The following is a 23810-nucleotide window of genomic DNA, read 5'->3' on the forward strand; positions in this document are numbered from 1 at the left end:
CACCGTGTTACCTAGACCAGAGCACCGAGAGCCACATCCAGTCTTCCCTTAAACACCGCCAGGGACGGTGACTCCACCGCCTCCTTGGACAGCCCATTCCAATATCTAATCACCCTTTCTGGAAAGAAATTCCTCGTGATATCCAACATCCCCTGGTGGAGGTTGAGGCCGTTCCCTCTCTCCTGTCCCTGTTCCTGGGAGCAGAGCCCGACCCCCCCAGCTGTCCCCTCCTGTCAGGAGCTGTGCAGAGCCACAAGGCCCCCTGAGCCTCCTTTCCTCCAGGCTGAGCCCCTTCCCAGCTCCCTCAGCCTCTCCTGCTGCTCCAGAGCCATCCCCAGCTCCACTCCCTTCTCTAAACTCACTCCAGCCCCTCAATGTCCTTCCTGAGCCGAGGCACAGGGGGACAATTACTGCCCTGGTCCTGTAGGCCACACTATTCCTGGCACAGGCCAGGATGGCACTGCGCTGGCAGGATGTGGTGAGGTCTCCCACCGACTGCTCACAACCCTGGGCTTTCCAACAAGAATTCATCATGGGTTTTTCCACTTTCTCCCCTCTCCTTTGTGATAAAGTGCTATGTAATTATAGATCAGTTACTGTGACCTAGGATGAACCTAAAAGCTCTGGTCTGGGAAGAGGATTTGAGTATAATCTTTGTGTTGGAAGCTGAAGTTTCTTTGTGTCTGGAGTTTAGCTTTGGCAAAAGTCTCTTTTGAAATAACTGTTCACAAACCAAGGAAAGACTAAATGCTTCCTGGGCACGAGGTTTACTCACAAACCTGTTGTGTAAGGACAGGAGCCTTGTCTTTTCACCCTCCATTCCCCCACTGATCCTAAACATGTAAAACCTGTAATATATTTATTGTTCATTTTAATTCAGAATCTTACATTAAAAAGATTAAATTCTCATGTGAATGCCCTTTCCCATTTATCATGTTTCCTTTCTGAAATATCTAAATTTGGAAAACTTACTCTGAAGTCTTCTAAGTGTTCTTTTTCCATCCTTTAAAGGAAGTTCTCAGTGTATTAGCAAGCCTGCAGAACTTCTCTCTTTCTGCAAGCTACGTGTAATTGTGGAAATTCCCGTGTGTTACTCTTAAAGTGAGGAAATTTTGGTGTGGTTTTGTGGTTTTTCACTGCAGTGTAGTTTACTATTGAAACATTAAACACAAGCATTTACATACATGTGAGGGAAAACAAGAATTTAGCTGCCTGGAAGTTAACTTGCTCATAAATATACATAATGACTGAAAAAGAGTCTTTAATTTCCTGCCTGTCACCAGACTGCAGTGTGGAATGTTTGGTGCAAAATGAGCTATCCGGTGTCTTGCAGACATCTCTGGTGGGGATGGGGAAAACAGATCTGCAGGGAGATTTTTTATTACCTTAATTCTGAGGCATTTTTTTCCCAGCACTGACACTCTGACTGTTTCCTACACACCTTCTAACTCTAGAGGAAATGAAATACCATCCCTGGGAAGTGCTGGTAATAAATATATGCATGCAGAAAAATAAGAAAAACCATAGTGCACAGCCTGACAGCTGTCTGATTCCTGCTGTCTTGGAACAGGCAGAGAAGTTCCTGACCCAGCCTTTCACTGAGGAAATGATAACTCTCCCTTTCCAACAATGCAGATTCACTGACTGCTTTCCCAGCCTCAGACTCTGTCAGGGACAAAAACGCATATTTTGTGCATGGGTTTTAGGAGCAAGTTCTGAATTTTTATGCATTGAATGCCCACTTTACCCATTGTGTCAGGCAAACCCTCTTAACTCTTGTGAAAAATCAGAATATATAAAGGCCTCTGTGATAATGAATGAGCTAAGGGCTGTTCAGTTAAAACCAAAGTCAGCAAATTTAAGTTTTGGTTTTTTCACAATAAGCTGCAGTGTTTTATGTGAATGTTACAGCTAAGACAGAATATGTGAAATAAAACCTCAAAAAATGAAACTGAGATCAATGCTCAGCTATCTTTAGTCCATCTCAGAGCTGAGGTTTAGCTCAAACTGAAAGTTTAACACAGGTCTGTGAGAGGCTCAGTACACTCATTAATTTTCAGAGCAATTGATTTATAAGTTATGAGGACTTTTAGATTGGAGTTACTCGTATGTCAGTCAACACATTGCTTGGAAAAGCCCCTAAGTAAGAATAAATAAATCTGAAGGTGAACATATGATCAGCCATATAAATACAAATGTGTGTATATAGAAATACAAATATACACACGCACACACTTACATAACTACTGTCCTAAAGTACTATGCAGTATCTTTGGGTAATTAAACCAGATGAGAGGATTCTATATGAATGGTACACCTGAAGGCAAGGACTTTTTTAAAAATCAGTTATTACTGAGGTGAAATGAAAATTGTTTCATTGCTATATAAGAATTTGATTTATTTATTGGTGTGACCAACTTTGTGTCTTGGTCCCATAAATCATACTTTGGTGTTTACCTCAACATAGCAAATAAGAAAAATATTAAAATCCCTCACCCCCCAACAGTTCAAGGAGTGCTTTACCAGGAGAAACTAGGGCAGGTTAAGAGATGCAAAATATGCTGGTGTGTAATTAAGGAAGTGTAAGCTGCTTTGTAAGAACTGCCTGTTGTGCCTGCTCTTATCACATGCTAGGTGAAAGCCTGATATTATCTCGTGTGCTGCAAAGTCCCCACCTAAATTACCTTGTGGTATTTGGTTCCTGTAACCTTGCTCTGCAAGAAGTGTCAAAGGCAGGGCTGAGGCTTTGCCTGTCGAGGTTTAACCCCAGTCAGCAGCCAAACCCCTCACAGCCACTCCCTCACTGCCCTGTCAGCAGGATTGGGAAGAGAACTGGAAGGGTAAAAGGGAGAGAACTTTGGAATGAGTTCAGTTGGGAAAGTAAAAGGTGTGCATGCAAGAAAAGCAAAGCAAGGAATGAATTCTGCTTCCCATGGGTGGGTGGGTGTTCAGCCTTCTCCGGGGGACCAGGGCTCCATCACATGTGACAGTGACTTGGGAAGATGAACACCATCGCTCAGAACATCCCCCTTCCTCCAGCAGAGGAGCTGTTAAATGCTGCTGGTGGAAGGTTAGCTGGAGGGCTGGACCTCTGAAAATGGCCTGATTCCTGTCAGTTTTGAGCTATCCCCTGAACACTCATTTACCTGCTTTCCTCCCTCCCATACCTCAGATGTAGGATGTGCACTTTTCCTCCCCAGATAAGACACAGCCTTGTAAAAGGTTATTTTTACAGAAAAGGAGTGATGCCTGTGCCATGGGGACAAACCTCATAGACAATTCAGAGAAGGAGGCACTGTCATCCCTAGACTACCTTGAGCATCACTGTACTTTGAAAGCTCAGAAGCCCCGGGAGAGGAGAAGGTCAAGAGATCACACATGAACAAGACACAAAGCTGTGCGAGTCTCTCTCTGTTCCTCGTGCTTGTGAGGCTGCAGGGTGCCCCCTGCATCACGGGGAAGTGAAGCTCCTCGTACTGACAGCTACTGCTTGTATGCCTGCATGCTCTGTTCCATGCCCGAGGAGTTCTTGCTGCCTGCAGGGCTCTCGGAGGGTGAAGGTGCTTGGAGGAGCAGCTGTGCTTTCTTCACGGAGCAGAGGTGTCACAGGCTGTGGGGTGTGTGCCTGCCTGGATAATGAACTCTGCAGGCACGCAGTGCTTTTATCTCAGCGTGCGTGAGCAGCAGAATTGGGGTAGAAACAGCAGAATCAGTTGTTATTCCATAAGGTGCTAACATGGAAATAATCAACATCAACAGCAGCCGTGTGACACTGACGTCAGACCTCTGTCCTGAGGCTGCCACAGTCCATGGGCACAAGCTGTCCCGTGTGCCAGCACATGGAGCCCTTGTCCTGCTGCCAGGGACGGTGCTGATGAAGTGTTGGAGACCCCCAGGTCTCACACGCTCTCCTGGGGCTCAGCAGGGCTGTCCTGCTGCCAGTTCATGCAGATTCCTGGGGCATAGCCACGGTGATCCGTGCCATGTTGTGGGGACAGCAGGGACTCCTCTCATCACAGGTGAGCGATGCTAAGAGGTTGGTGGCTCAGGACCAATAAAACCTGAGAAGTTATTATTTAAAACTTCCCAGAAAATCTGTGTATCACATATACATGTACTCCTGTGATAAGCAGCTGAGAACTCTGGGCTTGTCTGCTTCGGAGGGAGGGAGGCTGAGGGGTGACCTCATTGCACTCTGCACTCTCCTTCCTGTGAGGAGGAGACGTGGAGAGGGAAGTGCTGAGCTTTTCTCTCCAGGGTCCAGACAGCAGGCATGGGAAAGATTCAGTGCTGCACTGGGCAGGTTTATACAGAACATCAGGGAGCATTTTTTGTGGAAATCCTAGAACAGGCTTCCTGGAGAGGCAGTCATACCCCAGGCCTGGCAGTGCTTGAGGCTTTTGGACAGTGCCCTCCACAACGGGCGGTGACTCCGTCAGCCCTGAGTTGCTCAAATGGCTGTTATGGGTCCCTTTCCACTGAAATATTCCGTCTCGTTCAATCCCGTTCCATTCCCACCCCATCCCATCCCGTTCCATTCCCACCCCATCCCGTCCCGTCCCATCCCGTTCCATTCCCACCCCATCCCGTCCCGTCCCATCCCGTTCCATTCCCATCCCATCCCGTTCCATTCCCGTTCCATTCCCATCCCATCCCGGTCCATCCCCATCCCGTTCCCTCCGGAGCGGCGCGGGCCGCCCTGCCGCGCCACCTGCTGGCAGGCCCCGTTCACCTCCGCTGTCCTCGAAAGCTGCGGGGCCCGTTCTGGAACACATCTGGAACACATCAGGAAACATCAGGAAACATCCTCAGCGCGCACACAGAACGAGACCGGACTGGCAGCCAGTGTGACATCTCGCTGAGCCTCAAACCACGGCGTCGGGAGTACCCTGGGCTCGGCAGAGCGGAGCCAACTCCGCCTGTCCAGCCTGCAGAACCACCTGGATGCCTGGCGTGAGCTGGAGCAGAAACTGGGAGGTAACTCCTAAAAGAGGTCACAGAGACCACAAGTGACAGGACCCCAGGGAACAACGCACACCCCGCAGCCAGCCACCGTGCAAGCAGCAGCTCCGTGCAGCTATTCCCTGCCGACTGGAGAGCACAAAGATAAAGGAACGTGGGACAGACAGTTTCCAGCGCTGTTTGCCTGGTACTACGGCTGGAAAGCGGTGCCTGGGGCAGTGCAAGCAGAAGCACAAACAGGAGCGTTGCATCCTCAGGCTGCAGTTCCTGGAGTGCCTGCTCAGAAACCCCCAAGCTGCACAGCCACAGCAATGCAAATAAACTGTTGAGCAGAGCAGGGCAGCCGCTACCCAGACATTTTTGAACACTTCCCTGCTAGCTCTTTTAGTGGGCTCAGCTGGGTTTGCTTTAGGTGAAAATGCTGCCATCTGCTACAATTATGTAATTAACCTTCATAGTTCAAACTTAATGATGCTCATTAAGGTTGAGTGTTTTTATTGGCTAACTGCTGCCACCAGTTTCGTATGGAACTGCAAAGGCAACTCTTAGGAGCCATAGTTTGAAGCATAATTAGCAATATGTGAGTGTTGCGCAGGAGCATGGGTGCGGGATGGCAGAGGACCAGGTGGGAGCTTTATTTTATTCTATGCTAAGGCTGAATGCAGTGAACAGCTGAAGTCTGTTGCTGCTGGGTCACTAATATCAAATAATCATTTACAGTGGTGTGGTAGCAGATCTGGAGTGCATGTGTGTCAACACCACAAGATCCCTTCCATCCATGGTTGGCTTTGACTTCCATTTCCTCAGCCCTACCTCCTCCAGCTCCCTTCCCAGTATTTCTTCATTTATTCTAACAGTAATTAATGAGTGTGGTTTTTCTGCAGGTCTTTATCAAACAGTTAAAAAAAATGTAGCAAATAAAGATTTTAATTAAAGAAAATGCCCAGGATCAAAAACTATGTAGCTTAATTTGCCTGTGCATATAAGACTTCTAAAAACTAGGCTGTGATGCCATAAAAATTGGTAACTAGTGTACATACCACCTTTAACTACAGCTGATCTTTGATTTTGTCCAAGAGGAATATCTGTAGTTCCCCCCATCATTTCCTGTGGACACTGATGGCTGGACTCAATACCTCGAATACACAGAGAAATAATCTGCATCACAAGGTGTTACAATCTTCCATAACCCAACAATTTATTTAAACTTACATCACAATGAGAATCTAATAATAAAATACATCAGTTCACACCAGTCTGCATTGCCATTTTTAAAGGGTCTTCACTTTATATTAAAATTTTCTGGAGGTAAAAACTACTGCATTGTACCCACAGTTCTTGAAATTGATTGTAACATTAGGCAGGTTACAAAAGAACTTTCAGAGCTAATTACACTTCAGTTAACCACACATTTTTGGCACATCTGAATGCTTTTTTATTTTCTTCTTAAAATAATTCTATAGCAAGTCAGAGAATCATGGACATAAAGCATCACTCTCCAGTGGCAAGTGCTGCCTAAAAGAATACAAAAATTGCATCATTTGGTTACAAAATAGATATTTTCTTAGTTCTTTATCCTGACATTTAACACTGAAGTGCCACGACAGAAAAGGGCCAGGAACAGGGCCGGCCTTGCTGAGTTGCTGCTGGTCCCTTTGCTGCAAGGCTTGGCTTAAGTAAATCCCAGAGTGATGTGTTAACAAGATGTTGATGGCTTTTGCCTCCCCAGGCCTTTGCTTTCAGAGCACCCTGCAGCAGGTGTGAGGCCACCCGTAAATGTCACCCTGTTTGTCACAGTGCTGCTGCTCAAGTGACAGAGTGAGCACAGCTTTGGACAGGTTCAAGAGGGGCCGTGTTTCTGCAGGCCTTGGCAGTACAGATTAAAAATCTGAGGCTGGTGAGCCACTGCTAGGCTGGGTTTCTTCTGCCTGACACCACTGCAGCTGCTTCTTTAGAAATTCAAATGTTTTTAAGCAGGAATGAAACATTAATGGTAGTAGAGTGCCTGGCACATATTTGTACAAGTGTTTGCAGTCACTCACATGAATTTTTAAAATGTGTGAGTTGTGGTTTAGGTGATTTTTGTCGTACATCACAAACCCCAGCTGCTATGAGCTGCTGATGTTATATTAAAAATAAAAAGCAGTCCACAGTACTTGCAACCAGGGTTAGTTTTTCCCTGGCTTTTGAGCTGTAGTGTATCAATCAGAGTCCGGCACATTAAGTAGTGATTGTTTTATGTGTCACTGATTGCCAGCTCCATGTACCGATATTTATTTTGATGATTTTTTGAGATGCCTGTTAAATTGGCTATGTCCCTTCTGCTCACATTGTTCTGGTCATAACAGAAATATGAATGAACTGCTGCAGTTAAGGAGAGACTGACATAGCAGAAGAACAACAAGCACGTTACAGCTTTCTGGCTGTATTATAGCTAGATGGTCTCTCTGCTTTAGCAGGAAATAAATATTTCTACTTGTCATGGCAGGGTTACATTCTGTGCATTCTTCCAAAGCCCAAGTCAAAGCATTTTCTTGATTCAATCTTCCTACTCATCCTTTGCTGAATCCCTGATCTGAAAGCCTTTTGGTGAGACCAGTAAGTGTTCCCAGAAGGACGTTATAGCTGGTAGGAAGCATCTCTGACTACCTTCCTTAGAGACAGAGAACTTGAAGAAAGGATCATAATACTTACTCCATGAAAGAAAGGAAAGAAAGGAAAGAAAGGAGAGAAAGAAAGAGAAAGAAAGAGAAAGAAAGAGAGAAAAGAAAGAAAGAAAGAAAGAAAGAAAGAAAGAAAGAAAGAAAGAAAGAAAGAAAGAAAGAAAGAAAGAAAGAAAGAAAGAAAGAAAGAAAGAAAGAAAGAAAGAAAGAAAATAAAAGAAAGAATAGAATACAGGATGCTGTATTGGAACTGTAATAGAACAGGTGTTGATGGGGAGGTTTGAAACTGACAGTAAGAGAAAATTCAAGGTATCCATGGTGCTCTTTGCATGTATGTCCTGACCCTGAAAGGCAGCCCTGTCAAAAACCCTTCAAAAATCAATTTTTCCCTCACATCCACAGTGAGAATTCATCCCTGCATTGATTTCCAATTCCTACTCAGCAGTTGCTCTGAACACAGCTCAGGTGGGAGGCAGGAGGGCAGGACACGGAGCGGGCGGAGGAGCTTTGGTGAGCAGGTCAGGCTGCACCGGGCAGGGCTGTGACACCTCTGCTCAGGACAGGTGTCAGCTGAACACCTTCACACGGATTTAGTGCAACTTCTGCTCGCTTGGAAAGCCGTGGGGAGGCAGGCAGCTGCTCAGAGCCAGCAGCCACGGCCCAGCTCACACCCTGGCTCAAGTGACAGTGGCAGTAAAAGCTGATATGTTGCAGGTGCCTTCTGGCACCTGCGGTATTTTCATGCTCTTTACAACCTTTGCAAGTTAAAGTGTCAAGGTGTGATAAACTATGTAGCAGTGCATTCCTTACATTTCATATACAAAAAAGGGCTCAAGACTGGGAGCAAGAAGGCACAAACTTGGGAAATAACATAGCTGAGGAGTTTACACAAAAGTACTATGTCATTTATTAGGCATCACTTAGCACTTATTTCACATTTCTGCCCCCAAATTACCCAAAGCAACATAAATTTCTCCACTTCCTTTCCCTTTGCACCCTTCTTTTGGATAAAGCTGCCTGTGCTCTATAGATACAGTTGCCGCAGAATATAACATGAACACAGATAAATACAACATACACAGCAAAAAATGTATTATAGTATTACAATAGTCAAATAATGTAATTAGCCTCAAGCTACGGCAGTGCCTGTGTGCTCCAGGGAACCAGTTCATGATCAGCAAGCGGGGCCACTGTACAGGAGCAAACCAGCGTCGGCAGTGTTGGGAAGAGAAGGGGCTGAGGAGGCTCTTCGGGTGCCTGGATGCAGTCAGTCATGGGGATCTGCTCACCTGGAACTCCCAGCCAGGGCCTCGGAGCTTTCTTCAGCCCAAATCAGTCTGGCAGTGGGTCCTTGGAACACCTTTACGTCTGTTCATTGTGCATACACATAAAGTCACCCCACATTTCTCCTGTTAGGCTATGTTTTCTTTATATATATAATTTTTTTTTAACCTTTTAGCTTTTGAAATTTTTTTTCTTACAACTGTTAAAAAAGTTTCATGGTAAAAATAGCTCACTATATGATACATATACCCAAAGTGGTGCGATACTTTATATAATAAAAGATGAAAATAGTCACTTTCCATAATAAAAATAAGTTCTATTTTTTGCTTATTTTACAATATACTTAATAATTCTTTTCTTCTTCTTCACTCTGCAAGTAAATAGGTCCCGTTTCGATAACGCTTCTGAGTCGATTAAAGTGGCGAGAGACCGAAGGATGGCTTACAAGCACTTTGAGCAGCCGCACTCCACGTGTCTCTCCAGTTCTTCCGTGAAGGTGGAGCCGTCCACGCACTGGAAGAAGTATTTCCTCCTCTTGCTGCGGAGGGGCACGCAGCACTGCCCGCCGCCGCAGCCGCCGCGGCACTCCAGGCGCGGCACCTTGGAGGCCGTGGCACACGAGGTGTAGCCCTGCTGCTTACGCACCACTTCTCGAATGATGTCTCCTTGGCAGAGGTTCTCTGCTGGGAGAACAGAGGTGGAAAGGAGTCAGAAATGTGGTAACTTGTGGCAGCAGCTCTCTGGCCACAGAGAGGAACACACGACTTTCCCAGGCATTGTCCTGGGGAAGGATGTGAGAAGATCAGAGAGAAGAATGAGAAACAATTCTTATCTTCACTTGCTGCACCTGGTGTTGTGCACATGTGGAATGTGTTATGGAGATTTGTTTACCAAAGGGTGGTTTCCTAACTGGCCCATGGTGATGGTGTTTGGATTGAAGGACCAATTGTTCCACCTGTGTCCTGACTGTCTGTAAGGGCGATGGGTTTCTTAGTATAATAAAGTGATGGAGCAGCCTTCTGAGAATCATGGAGTCAATGCTAATTATTGCCCAGCTGGGGACACCCAGCTATGACAGTAACTATTTTGCTGGATGTTATAGATGCATATTATAATACTGGCTTTTGCAAATAGTGAAATGGATTTTATATGTGTAGTGTTAAAGTAACTTTGTTATAAAGATATAGCTCTTTTTTTCTGTTGTTAATTAAGCTTAGTGAAATAGCTTATATAAGTATGCTTGTGTTAAAACTCCTGCTTGGATGGGATAACACCCACTGAACACAGGATGAGGACACCTGTACAGATCTGCCAGCCAGCAGCACTCACGGTCTGAAGACGGTGGCCAAGCCCCAAAAACTGGAGGTGATAAGAATGGACTAAAACCAAGGAATCTGCATGCTCTAAAAAGGTGGATCCAAGGAGGAGCCAGGCTAAACAGTTCTTGGAAAATGTAAACTACTTTGGGGAAAAGTTTACTATGCATAAGGGTCTATGAATATGCAACAGGCTGATGCAAGGGAAAAGGTGTTTAAGGGGTATCCCCAAGGATAAAAGGGTGCTCTTGGCTGAGTGCCAAGATGCACCTGGCTGTAATAACCTTTGCTCCATGGTCCTTGTCCCCTACGGTCCTTTATTAAGCGTTTTAAATTTTCACAGGAGAGTGACTGTGGTTTTCACACCGGATATTCCCTGCACATCAGCAAGCAGCCCTGGGTTCATGATGTGATTCAAGACACACAGGTGGCGTGAGAAGAACTTTAATCTTTTACTGCTTTGTACCTGCCACCAAAACAGAGCATGTCTACACAAATGTGTAATATCCTGTGCAAGGCTGGGGCCAAGCAGGCCTGCTGCCTTTGATCAGTAGCCTGGAAGTGTTTTAATGAATGCTGAGTGTTGAGTCCTGCAACACTCCTGCAAAATAAGAATTAGTTTCACCATGTCTGCTTCTCTGGAACAAAGGTCGGCCTGCTCTGTGTTGACACTAGTGGTCTCGGATACCTGAAAGTGTCTGTGCTGTTCTGCAGTCCCTGTGCAGCAGCCACATAGATTTTGGTGATGGGTATATAAAATTTGGGAAGTCTGTGGTTCACACACAGGAAAGGACAACCTAAATAAAAATAATATAATCTAGCTCTTTCCTTCTGGACAAGAACAAAAAAAAAAGGCAGAAAGGATGCAGTTAAAACTCAGTGAGTTTCCAGGGAGTCTTTTCAGGTCAGGGCAGAAGAGTTGGGCCTCTGCCCTCATAGGAAAGTCTAGCATGATCTGTGGGATTTCCCTGGAAACCTGCCCAAGCGCAAGGAGGAGAATCTTTCATGCCACTTGTAAGGCCTCCCTTCCCAGCAGTGCAAATAACTGATCCCTGCTTGCTGAGGGTAAACCTCACAAGCTCTTTAAACATCCCACCCAAATCCTGAGAGCAGCAAACCTTGAGGATTCAAGAGACAGAGAATAAAACTCTGCTCCATGTCCCCATTTCTCTGTGATAGCAGCTACCTACTGTTATGTGATTCTGTTCTCCCTGTGCTGCTCTGCAGAGGCTGGCTTAGCTTTATCTTCTATTTGCCATTCCTCCCCAAGTCTGAGTGGCAGGGAAGAGAGGAGTAAAGCAGGTGTAAATCAGGTGTAAATCAGGAATGCAGCAGCACAGCCAAGCTCACCTCTGTCACAGAGCTCTCCGCTGTAGCCGGGGTCACATTCACAGTAGGGCTCCCCATGCTCCGAGACCTTGCACTGCCCGTGGCTGCATTTCAAAGTCCTGCAGGGGTTTGAGGAATTGTTCTTCTTGTCACAGAACATGCCTGTGTAGCCCTCCATGCACTTACAGGTGTAAGCAGCACCGGCAGCTGTGCACTTCCCGTGCAGACACCTGGAGAAACAGAGGCATTTAGAGCTGGTCTTTGCTGGATGTGAAAGTTCCTTTTTCCCAGAAATGTTGGATTTTGGCATTTCTGCCCATTTAATTCCTGGATAGTAATCCAAAACCAGCAGCTCAGTGTCAAACACTCTGGAGAAAACTGTGTGAGTTTTCAATGAATACTGGATAATGTTCAGAGAATACATTAGAATTTGTGAACCAAAGTAGAAAACATTAGGCTCTCCCGTGAGCACAGACCAAGGCTTGGCACCCACACGAGACAGCTCACATTTACAGCAGCAGCACGTGGAACTAAGTGCCAGCAATTAAGCTGCATGCCCAGCTTCCTGAGCAGAGTCAGGTGATGAAAACCAGTGTGATAAATGAAGGTGCTGGTGGCAAAGCCATGCACAGACTTATCAGCAGGCAGCTGTACTTGAGGGTTCCCTGGCTCCTGGGGTTTGCAGCGAGCTTTGCCATTTCCGAGGAACACCACAGGGTGGGGTGGTGATCCTGAGCAAGTTCTCTGACACTGTCCCCACTTCTGGGACAGGGGCAGACTTGATATGGACTGAGAACAGTGACGAAAGCAACTCTCTCCAGCCAAGGAAAAACTTTGGCATAAAGTAACTTGTCATAAGCCCGTGTCTATTTTATTTCTATTTTCTTTCTAGTACTTCAAAATCATTCCCTGTTTATGTTGAATTTTTGTACATTTAATTTTAAAGCTTTGAACTAAAAAGGACAGATTACAAGAGCAGTTTCAGTCAGCTCCAGACATGCAAAATACTGTAATGAAGGGAACCACAGTCTGTATAGAGCAGTATTTTCTGCCCCACAAACCAGAGGTTACCTGATCGTTACAGGTGCATTTCCTCAGTGAGATTAACCTGTGGGTGTTGGAGCAGACACCTGCCAGCAGGGCTCCACACTCCCCTGGATACACTGGGCAGGGCTTTAGGGAGCCAGCTCCAAAGGGCTGAAGTGATTCAGGAAAGGTGGGACAGTGTGTGAGCATTAAAAATACACACAGCTGCTTTCCTTAGCAAGGGACTATGTTCATGATTGCCTCACCCTCCCTGGACTATGAGAGAAACAATCCCTCATCATGTAAACATCTGGAGCTCCCTTATTTTTCTCTGTCCAACCACAACAGCTTTGTGTTGACATTGGAAATTCAAGGAAACATTTGGGTCTTCATACCTTTGGTTTGTAAACTGTCAGGTGCTTTTCAACACCTCCAGACTTCAGTACTTTGCAGAATTAGAACCAGAAGCAAGTTTAAAATGGTACCTTTGCCAGGTTAAATTTCTGAGAGTGATTATTCACTGCATCAATTTACCTGTCAAAAGGACGTGCTCGTGAAAAGCGCCTTCCAAGACAGCAACTGAAGGAACTTCTAAAACAAAAGTACTTCCATCTGCTTATGAAACAACACTGAAATATGCAGCCTGCTGCTCTGCACGAGATTGTTTCCTGTGTATTGGCCATAAGAAAGCTATTCATCCCGTGTTTCTGATGGAGATGTGGTTATTGAGCCTTTGAACTGTAAATACTTTACACTCATGCTCCCTTCACATGCAACACCACGCTATCCTTTAAACTTGCACTTTAAAGGGCTGTTTCAAAGTGTAATATTTAAGTCAGCTATTTGGGAAATTTAAAACTGCTCACACTGGAGTGCATAATGGTCTTCAGGGAGTAAGTTTGAAGACTGGGCTCAGTGCAGCAGAGAGAAAACCCCTGAAATGTGTACCTCCCCCTCACAGGCTGCTCTGCTCTGGATCGGTGCAGGCTCTCACCTCCTGGGGTTAAGCCATGCCCATTAACAGGAGGTTTTGTATTTTAATGTGTAGAGTCACAGCTGAAGGTATGACCTGCAGCATTAACACCTGAGCTCCTGCAGGACCACGAGCTCCTTTGGCGAGTCAGCAACGTCTGAACAAGAAGTGGAAATTGAGAGCTGCCACAGAGGCAGACTCACAACTGTCAATAACCTTGTGTGGGGATCCAGCACCTCCAAAACCAGTCAGATGTGGTTTTGCAAGATGAAATGTGAAATATGCATTAGCTGTAAAGCTTTTGCTCTCCAGTCAGCATTTGTTTGAGCTTACTTGTGGTTGAGACATGGATCTCCAATTTCCTGGTCACACAGAGGGCCCATCCAGCCTGGGTGACATTCACAAATCACGCTCGTTTTCTCCAGGGACCGGCAAATCCCGTGCTTGCAGATGTTACAGGATTTGCAGCCAGGAAGGACTCCCAGTGACTGCTGGGGTAAATCCTTGAAATCCTGCAGCTCGTTGTTGATTCTGACGTCGTGAATGCAGCCATGAAAACCATTTGGTGTCTTATCTGCACCCTGGCGCAGGGATGATAGTCCAGTAGAGGTTGGGATCCCTTCAGATAAAAGCAAAAGGGGAAGGTTCACTCACACTTACAATGGTAATATATAAATTATAATTGCTAAAGCTTCTTTTGTCACAGCCCCTTAAAATCTTTGAATAATTAATTTGCATAGGACCAGGGTAAGGTAGCACAATCTCATTGTCCCTATTCTGGAAATGGAAAGAGAAAAAAATAAACTCACTTGCCCAATCTTCTGTAAGAAGTACATGACTCAAAAAAAAAAAAAAAAAAAAGAAAAAGAAAAACCAAATTATTTTTTTGCCTGGTGGCTACCTGTTCCTATCCTTAGATAATGTTCCTTCTCTCTACAGTTTAATAGCAATTATTCTTCTGAAAGCTTTGAGAATGCCTTCATTTGTCAGCAGGTAGCATCCACCTCTGGGATGCAACAAGACAGTCTGGCTTTAGTGGGTCACAGTGTTAAGAGAGGGAGTGCTAAGAGTGCATCCCATGGAAAGTAGTGCAGGAGAGCTCTAAAGACAGGGAAGAGCACTTCAAGGGCCAGGCCAGGGCTTTGTGGCGAGCCTCTCCCATCTTGCTCAAGTTCTTGGAAGAGTTCACACGGTTGGATGGCCAGCAGGCTCTTTTGGTTGTTGTTTTATGCCTTCCCTACTGATGCCAGCTTGGATGTACAGCTGCATTGGCACAGGCAAGTGCTTCCATTTTCAGCCGTGTGAGGCCTCTGAACTCAGTGTCTGTGAGTAATGCCACTGTTAAAGGTGGTCCTAAAACAAATCCAGCGCCTGTTTAACTGTGTGTTAGGAGGAAAGTTGCTAGAACAGGTGATGTGATTGTGAGATGGACAAAACTGTGAGCACCTGAAGGTCTGTGTTAAGCTACTGTAGGTCAGGAACAATTGTTCTGGGGTAGTTTAGGGAATTACTTTAACTAAACCACCTGCAGAGGAAGGGCAGCTGGCTTCCATGGGAGGGATGCACACAAAGAGGTGGCACATGAAGTACAGGGAGGGTTTAGAAAGAAGCAAGAAGAATTTTAATTCTTTAGGCAACAGCAAAAGTCTTTACTGAGATCATGGATCCTGGTATCCAACAATCCTTCATTCCAGACCTCAGGTTTTCCCTGAGAATTTTTTAGGTACCTTTGGAGAATTAGTATTGATCCACAATGCTCATCCATTAACAAAACTTTTCCATGGGATTAGTTCCCAAGTTCCCTGTGTATAAACTGCTGCAGGATTGGTATCTTTTGTGCTGTTCTAAAGGGAGAAATTGAGATGGCCTCTGCACCAGCAAATTATCTTTGATGCACAATGCTCTTTAATAGCCTGTGACATTCTTAATAGGAGCCAATTATAAAAGTTCAGCTCTGTACAAAGCAAGATTAGCCAGTTTTCTGTTTTACAAGGGCAATATTCAGGGTTCTTTTAGAAAAGTGTTATTAAAGAAAATTATTTAGAAACGCCTTGACCAGCACCAACTGAATTTGGTAAGAGTTTCTACTATTGGCTTCAATTATCTCATTAGAAAAGGCTCAAAGACTTTCTATTACCATTCTGCTGACTTTTGTATTTGAAATAGGCTGACTAAAAATTCAAGAACTCCGTGTCACTGAGAGAGAGATTTCAACATTCAGTCCAGAATAGAACTAGGGGGGTTCTGGCAAAAACAATCCATTGGGCAGAGACCAGCCTTTGTTCTGTCTCTTGTAACCAGACACCTAATCAGTGGTATAGTCATTATTCTGGGCATTGTTCCCCATCCCATTTGGCCTCTTCCCTCCAGATTCAGTACTTAATGGGAAAAAATTTCTTAACTGAGGTTTGGGCAATTCTAATATCTGTCTAAAACTGTGCCTTCAGTTTCCAATGAGAAGACTATTAACCAAGGTGTTCTTAGCTTGTGTGTTAATGTGTTTTTGAATCACACACCTTTTCCCCCACAATTTTTAGACCTCTATAAAACTTCCAGCAAAAATACTGCTCAGTTATGGTATATTTAAACCTACTGACTATTGATTTGCTATTTTGCCATTACAATTTGTGATACTCCCACTGATACTTCCACTTCAGCCATCACAGCTTCGTGCCAGGCAGTTCTGGGAGCTGCTGAAATGCAAAGCAGACTGTTCCTGTGGTGGCTGTGTGAGAGCCCTCTCCACAGGATGGAAGATGATTTGCTTCTGAGAAAACAGAAAAGAAAACTTCAATTCTAGAGCAACTCACAGTACCTCCAATGTAGAGGGGTGTGTTGAGGCTGACAGAAGACTGTTTCTGGAGCTTTCCCAGACTCTTGGGAGCCCCCTTGTCCACCACCAGGTTCAGAGTTTGATTCAGCATCACGAGTTCCACACTGTGAAACTGCCCATCATTTACTGTTTCCACACTAAAAAGTAAGAAAAAAAAAAGCATTAGAAGATGAGCCAGGAGGACCAGCCTCTGTGACATCCTGTGTCCCTGTGGTACACCTTGCACAGCACAGCCCTGGGGTGCTCTGGAGTTTGCAGTCAGGGTGTTCCCAGCATTTCCTCCAGCAGGGAGGCACAGACTGACCTCAGCTGATCCTGGCCAGGCAGCACTGACACATGTGGAATACTTCAGAGGCCAGCTAATCAGGACAGCAGCCCTCCAGTTGCTTCTTCCAGGGCAGAAAAGCAAGTGTGTAGCTACATGACACATTGGCTTTGGGGACAAAACTACCAAAAAATCCCATTCTGAGCTCTCAGCCACAGCTTGCTGCCCTCTGTCACACTGCTTGGTGCTCATGCTGCAGGCTGGAGCCCTGAAATAATTTCTTCTTGTATGGGGAGTTTAAACTCAATTTATCTCACAGGGGTCAGGAGAGATTGCACTTTGGGGTGACAGCAGAGGCCTCTGAAAACAGCATCTCCTCACAGCAGAAGTGTCTTGGAACTATGTACCAAGGAATAAGGACAGACTGAGGTTCTCAAAGCCAGAGAAGGAATTTAGGAAGTTTTGGCTTATAAATGACTAGTGTGCTTTGTTCAGTATCAGACAATCCTACCTGAACACAAGGAAAAATGATGAATTGCTACTCCTTTTAGGGAAACATTAAGGTGTAGATTGCAGCTTGAGGATAAAACAGTAGGAACTGTTGGGTGGTGGGGCAGGAAGCAGGCAGCCATCTGAGCAGACAAGATGGTAAAGTAGTGTGGATTTATTGCTTTGTTTTTATCACTGATTTTTCAGATGCATGAAGCCTGCAGCAACCTCCTAGGCTGCACCTCAAACAATCTTCACCTTCATCTCCTGTTCACTCCCCCAGCCATTAAAGGGTGCAGTGATATCATTCTATTTGCATCACACTATATTTTTTTTTATTTTCAGCGCAGCTTCAGCTCTCAAACCTTAATGCTGCATGGTGAAGTTCCCTAAAACAACCCGTGGGTTTCATGCACTCCTGCAAGCAGGGAGGGGCAGGGGTGGGATTACCTGCTCTTGAGCAAAGAGAGTTTCAAACTGGGGTGGTAGTTAGATCTGGTGGGATTTTCCCACTGCTGTAGGTGTAATTAAAAGGCACAGTATCTGTTCCATGTGCACTCAGATGCACATAGGAACACAGTAAGAATGTGATAACAGTAGTGGTTGTTCAGGAATCAGCCTGTGGGCTCTGTGAATTGCCCACATGCACAGTGTTGCCTGTGAGCACCCTTTCCCAGATTCCTCCCTTCAGGCTGGGGATGCTGGGGGTTATGTGTGGATAATGACAGAACACACCAGCTTTGGGCATCCTGAGATGCTGCTTGGGCAACAGCCTGGATGGAGGATTGCTGCACATCTGGTGCACAGTGTCAAGTTTGGGTTTCTGCTCATTCCAAAGGCCCATAAGCTCAGCAGCCTCTCACAGGAAGTTAAAAATTCACAGGTCAGGTTCCTTTCAGGTGATTTGTAAATTTGCAAGGTCAGTGTCTCTGAGCTATTTACCCACACTTTCTTCCCAGTCAGTGGAGAGGAAGAGACACACTCATTTCTGAGGTGAATCACCTTTTAGATGTGACCACCTCTCAACCCAGATGACATGCTGCCCATCTTTAGTGCCCAGTCCTGCAGAACTGATGGGTGAGGCTATTGCAGCAAGAAAATAGAGCCTCGACTTCACAAACAAATTACATGCCTTGGAGATTACTGGAACTCAGTTGTTGCTGGAAGAAGTTTCATTTTGATAGTGTTTTATGGTAGACCTGACACAACCAATTGTACTTGAGCAATGTCAGGCAGCAAGGCAGCACTGCAGGCGTTTCTGGGAATGTGCTGTTGGAGAAGAGCACTGCTGTCCCACACTGCAGCTGACGTGCCTCTGCAGTGCTGCTCTCCCCACAGGTTTTTGGGATGAATCACGAACACACAAGCCTTCAAAAGTTCGTGTAAGGTTACACAGGTCATAAGGTAACAGGCAGCAGTGTAGGAGCACCTTTACAGTGTGGCTTTAAGTAAATGGGATAGCTCTGCCACAGCAAGGTTCCCAAGGCTCAACCACTCATTCCTGAGCTGCAGGGAAGCACTGGGCTGTGGCTGCTGCCATGTGCAAGATGGGAGAGAGCCCTGGGGAGAACTCAAGAACCTGGAGCTGATGGTACAGTTCAAATTGTTTTAAAGAAAAAACATAAAGGCTTGGCACTGAACAAAAATGCAGATCCAGCTGGTCCAGCAGACACTCTGGATCAGAGCAGTTATAGCAGGGCCCTGGCAGGGGCAGTGGGTTGTATGGGCCAGGGTTAGAGGCAGAGGATGTGTGCTGGACTCCCTGCCCAAGGGGCTGAGCCTGTGGCCCTGGGAAGGGCAGCCTTGTCCCCACTGCACCCAGGGCACTGCAGCAGGGCCACACCTCGAGCACAGCACTTTGTGCATTGGCAGCTCCAGTAAGTCTGCAAACAGCTGGTCTGAACTTTGTGTTTGGATACTCAGGAATTCTGCTAAGTGTCTGCTGCCTTACGAGGAGCAGCTGTGCTACAGCAAGGCCGACTGGGTGATCCCTCTGTGCTCCCTGCTTATCTCAGTGCTCTCTGCAATGCCTGATTCCTGGGGGGAAGCACTTGGACTTCAGCTGGAAGGTGCGAGATAAATGGAAATGCACATGTGTAATTGTTGGTCTGTGCAGAAGTGCCAGTGAAAGGGAGAAGTGGAGCCAAACCCCACGGGCTGTGAGAGCTGAGCACGGTGGAGGTGGGATGGATGGCTGTAGGACAGGGAGCCCTTCCCCAGCAGGCTCAATAGCTGAAGCTAACACACAAACCACATGGTTATCTGCAGAAGGCCAAGATATGGCCATTTGTCAGAGGACAACATTATCACATCTGGCAGGACTGACTCTTCCCAGAGCCAGGATTTCACAGGCATTCATCACCTGCTCTCCACAGGGTGTGCTTTTTCCAGATTATGCCTTGACTAGCAGGCAAACAAAAATCTGTGAGCCCTGGGGATGGAAGCAGCCACCCCACACGGTGCTGATGCCTTTCAGCATACCCAGAGCTGGTATTTCTGTTGGAAAGGGAGTAAGAGATCCCAGTCTGCCGGAATACATGGATGAGTATTACTCCATTCTGATTCTTTCACTTTTTAACCCGGAATTAAAATAATCTCTGCCTGAACTTTGAGAAACAAAGTAACTCACAGCCATCACCCAACACTGCAGTTTTGTAAAGCAGATAAAGTTAGAACAGCCAAAGCACTCATTTGCTGTTTGAGAAGACACAGAGATATGATAGAAAAGCTGAACGTGGACAGGCAGGATGACAGGAAATCCCCAGCCAGCAGCAGATACTTGTGTGAGAGCACGCACTTACTGCTGCTGCTGACGGAAAGGCATTCAGACGCCTTGGGGTTCTGAGACGGAGACAACCGTGGGGGAGAGACCAGCGGTGAGAGAAAAGCTGCACGAACTCTCCTCGAGCCTCTTCTGCAGCCGGGCCTTTAGGAGCCCCGGCAATCGTCGGAGACAGCTGGAGACAGTGGCTTGGCCGGGGATGAAGCGCGGCGGCCGCCGGCGCTGAGCAGCGCACGCTGCTGCGCCCCGCGGGCCCCGGCCGCACCCGCCGCTCCCGGGGTCCCCTCAGAACCCGAACTCCCTATTCCCTGAAACGGGGCATCAGGTGCTCCGGCAGGGCTCTGCCTTCTGGAGCCGCCCGCGGTCACAGTCGGGATTGATGGGGCTCCTCCGGCCGCCCCGCACCGAGCTGCCCGCTCCGAGCGTGGCGGGGGCAGGCCGGGGGTGGGAGAAGGGCAGGGAAAGCGGGATGGGAGCGGGACTGCGGGACACACACCGGCAGTGCGGGGTGAGAGCGGGGAGAGCGGGATACCAGCAGGGAAAGCGGGATGAGAGCGGGGAATGCGGGCCGGGAATGCGGGGTGTGGGCCGGGAATTGAGGGTGAGGGCCGGAATGCGGGATGAGGGCTGGAATGCAGGATGAGAGCCGGGAATGCGGGATGAGGGCTGGAATGCAGGATGAGAGTCGAGAATGCGGGGTACTGGTTGGCAGTTCAGGGTGAGAGGCGGAATGCGGGATGAGAGCCGGGAATGCGGGAGCGCGGTGCAGCGGCGCGGACGGGCAGCAGAGGGCGCCGCGGCACCGTGAGCCGAGCGGGGACGGCCCCGGCCCCGCTCCCGCTCCGCTCCGGCTCCCGTTCCCTGCTCCCGGCTCCGCTCCCGGCTCCATTCCCTGCTCCCGGCTCCGTTCCCTGCTCCCGGCTCCGCTCCCAGCTCCGTTCCCTGCTCCCGGACCCCGTCCCCTGCTCCTGCTCCCGGCTCCCGCTGCCCCGCTCCCCGTGAAACCGAATCAACCGGTGCAAGCACAACCAGGGACACCCGAAAGTTGCGGCAGGAAGAGCCCAAGGGCCGCTGCAGCCGCACCAGCTGCCTTTCCCTTTGAGCACCTCTGAGGTGCTAACAAATCGCTCCTGAGATCTTTCCAAGCCCTTAATACAGTCAGGGAATTTTAGCTGACTTCCAGCCGCAGCGCTTTGTGCTACCCGCCATTGGATAGTTTCGTACAAATTCTTGTTGAAAAAAAGGGAGGAATTATGATTAAAGAGTAAATGCTTAAAGTGTAAGCAAGGATTTCCATTAATTTAATAATTAAACTTCCTGAAAAGTAAGCAGCAAAAGGAATCGAAAGTTTCCCTTTACACAAAATGATTCCTCAGGAGCCAGGCACTGCTGCTCGGGGTTGTGGTTGGCAGCTGGTGAGGACCCACCTGGTCAGGCATTCCCGCACTGTGCTCAGGCTCTGCAGCATCCCTCCGCTCTCTCTTCTCCATCACACTCATCTTTTCACAGCCCACCTTACAAGCCTTGCACAGTCCAGCACACTGCTTTCACCGAGGTTACCCCCACAGAGCTGGACATGGGTCCTGATCAAATTTGGCCCAAAAAAGAGGAAAATGCTGGGATGTGAGGAGAGCTCAGCTTCCAAAGCCCTGGGTCCGGCACCTTCTATTCCCTTGGAGCTGCCCTCACAGAGAAGAAAGGCCACTAGAGAGGGCTCTATGGGAGAGACATTAAAATTTCCTGTGGGAGGGAGCTGGCCTCTTCTGCCAGAGCAGCTCCAGCAAGGTGAGCCGATGGAGGATTGCACAGGGCACTGCACACAGTGCACGTGGCCTCTGATGGGAGCTCAGCCTCCAGAACACAGAGAAATGAAGGGAAAGGGATGTGTATTAAACATAAAACCTCAGGGAATATAGGAAAGAACTGATTTCCACTCTCATTTTTCAGCTAGTTCTCTTCTCCCTCATATATTTTCTTTCCCCTGCACTCCAGCCCCAAGCACACACAGATGTTTCAAGCACTGACTCCCCTTACTCTAACACCCATGAGAGATTTAGAGCTGAGCCACTATAAATATGCCAGTGAACAGAAATGCATTAAAGGATTAAAGCATTCAACTGGAACCTGTAAAATTTGGGCTTTGGGGTCAGATTTTTTGCACTGTCTACTAATACACCTTTATTGTAGACAGCAGAGAACAGCAGGGCAGAGGAGTCAAAACCAAAAATAGCTTTAAGTATCACAGTAAACCATGTCACTGAGGAGATATATAACCATCAATTATGCAAATGAGAACATTAATTCATTAGCTACAGTCTCCAGATTTTCCTGACCTCTGTCTTAATGGGGACATGCCTCATTTGACACACAAAACAAAGGAAACACAAGGATGGCAAGAGACTGGGGGGTGAAGGCCACGGGGAACACTGAACCTAGATAATCTTTGAGAAGGGAATAAACAACAATACATGTCCAAAAGAGCTTAAGGAGCTTACAGCACCAGAAAAGAGGTACCAAAATCAAAAACTCAAGGTGAGAGCTGCAGGGAACTGCGCTGAGATGTCAGCAGTTTGGGAACTGTGAAACTCACACTGTGCAGGGCTGGCTGTGGGTATCAGCAGTGATGAGTTTTCACCTTTCCAAGCTACACTTACCTCCTACCCTTAGTTCCAGCTATAATCAGTCCTTGGCCTAAAATAGATTTAAACTTCTCCATGGCAACAAAGGCAAAATCATAATTGGAGTGGTGTTTGTGCTACCTCCACAATAACACATCACTTCAAGCACTATCATCTTCAGGAGCTGAATAAAAACCACATGTTGAGAAAAAAGTATGAAAAATGCTAATGAAACACAGTTCTAGGGAAATAAGAGGTGAAAGGAATATTAAAGCACTCAAGTTCACTTTCAGCTTGAAATACACTCTTTTGTTATGTTCAATCCTGTGTTACATGACTTGAGTGTTAGGTCTGTTAGGCTGAGAGTACTCGACATTAACAGTTTTTTCCTTGATACCTCCATTTTAATTTGCTTGGTTTTATACCTTTTCTCCTACTTACAACTTTGTAGACCACCCAAATAAACCCTCTTTCTCTTCCTGGTGTTTACAGCCCTTGAACACTGGCAGCTGATTACCGTATCTCCCTTAATGATCGTTTGGCCAGGCTATGCATATCTAATTTCCAGCCATAATTCAACTCCTGCAGCACCCCTGCCAGCAGTGAAAGTCATTGTGTTACAGAGCTTCTAAGGGAAAAGCAAGGACCTTTTTTACACCCCTGCAACATGCAATTAACACAATCCTGACCCGTTTTCCTAGATGATTCATAAACGGGTCAGACACCCGGCCAGGGCAAACATTGCTTGTTTGCAGTGGATTCTCACAGAGCTGGGTGATGTCCCACAGCTCCTCCAGCCCCACTGCTGGGAGCAGAAATTGCTGGGAGCAGAAATTGCTGGGAGCAGGAGCTGCTGGGAACAGGAGCTGCTGTCCCCTGCACTCACACCAGCAGAGCCAGATAGTTCATTCTGCTGAGAATCTGTTAAAGCAAGTGCCATGGCAGTAAAAACAGCTGGAATGCACTCCTCAAGTCCAAGGCCTGTCCTGAGTGACAGATCAGAGCGTTGCTCCCTGCCCAGCCTCACCCCAGGATGCCTTGGCTCCTCACTGCACATGGTGGTGTCACCAGCTACTGTGTCCTGGTGTCCTCACAGTGACATGCATCAGACAAAGTAACAAAACTCAAAATACAGAGTGAAAAAAAAAAATCAGAGATTCTGCAGTGCTGTTGGATCAGTGTGAAATCTGGTATCCTTATAAAAATGACACTGCAAAAGGCAGGGGGGAAGGCAGGTCCTGGCACAGCAGCAGGGTGGTGGCAGCCTGAG

At 46.9% G+C, this 23810-nt stretch overlaps 1 protein-coding gene across 2 annotated transcripts in view; it reads right to left on the reverse strand.

Annotated features, from left to right (window-relative positions):
• Positions 1-6135: 6135 nt before the first annotated feature.
• SLIT3 (slit guidance ligand 3) overlaps positions 6136-23810 on the reverse strand; it is a 474203-nt gene continuing 456528 nt past the window's right edge. The window contains exons 34-37 of one of the 2 annotated variants that reach the window (XM_064388141.1): positions 16369-16523; positions 13887-14172; positions 11576-11784; positions 6136-9589 (exon numbers count right to left, since the gene is read on the reverse strand). In XM_064388141.1, the coding sequence (XP_064244211.1) occupies positions 9351-9589; positions 11576-11784; positions 13887-14172; positions 16369-16523 (889 nt within the window). In that variant the 3' untranslated portion in view covers positions 6136-9350. Of the gene's footprint in view, positions 9593-11575; positions 11785-13886; positions 14173-16368; positions 16524-23810 lie in introns of both variants that reach the window. The other variant, XM_064388139.1, reaches the window with a different exon arrangement.

This window comes from Passer domesticus, chromosome 13 (genome assembly GCF_036417665.1).
Source record: "Passer domesticus isolate bPasDom1 chromosome 13, bPasDom1.hap1, whole genome shotgun sequence".
In the NCBI taxonomy this organism is placed as follows: Eukaryota; Metazoa; Chordata; class Aves; order Passeriformes; family Passeridae; genus Passer; species Passer domesticus.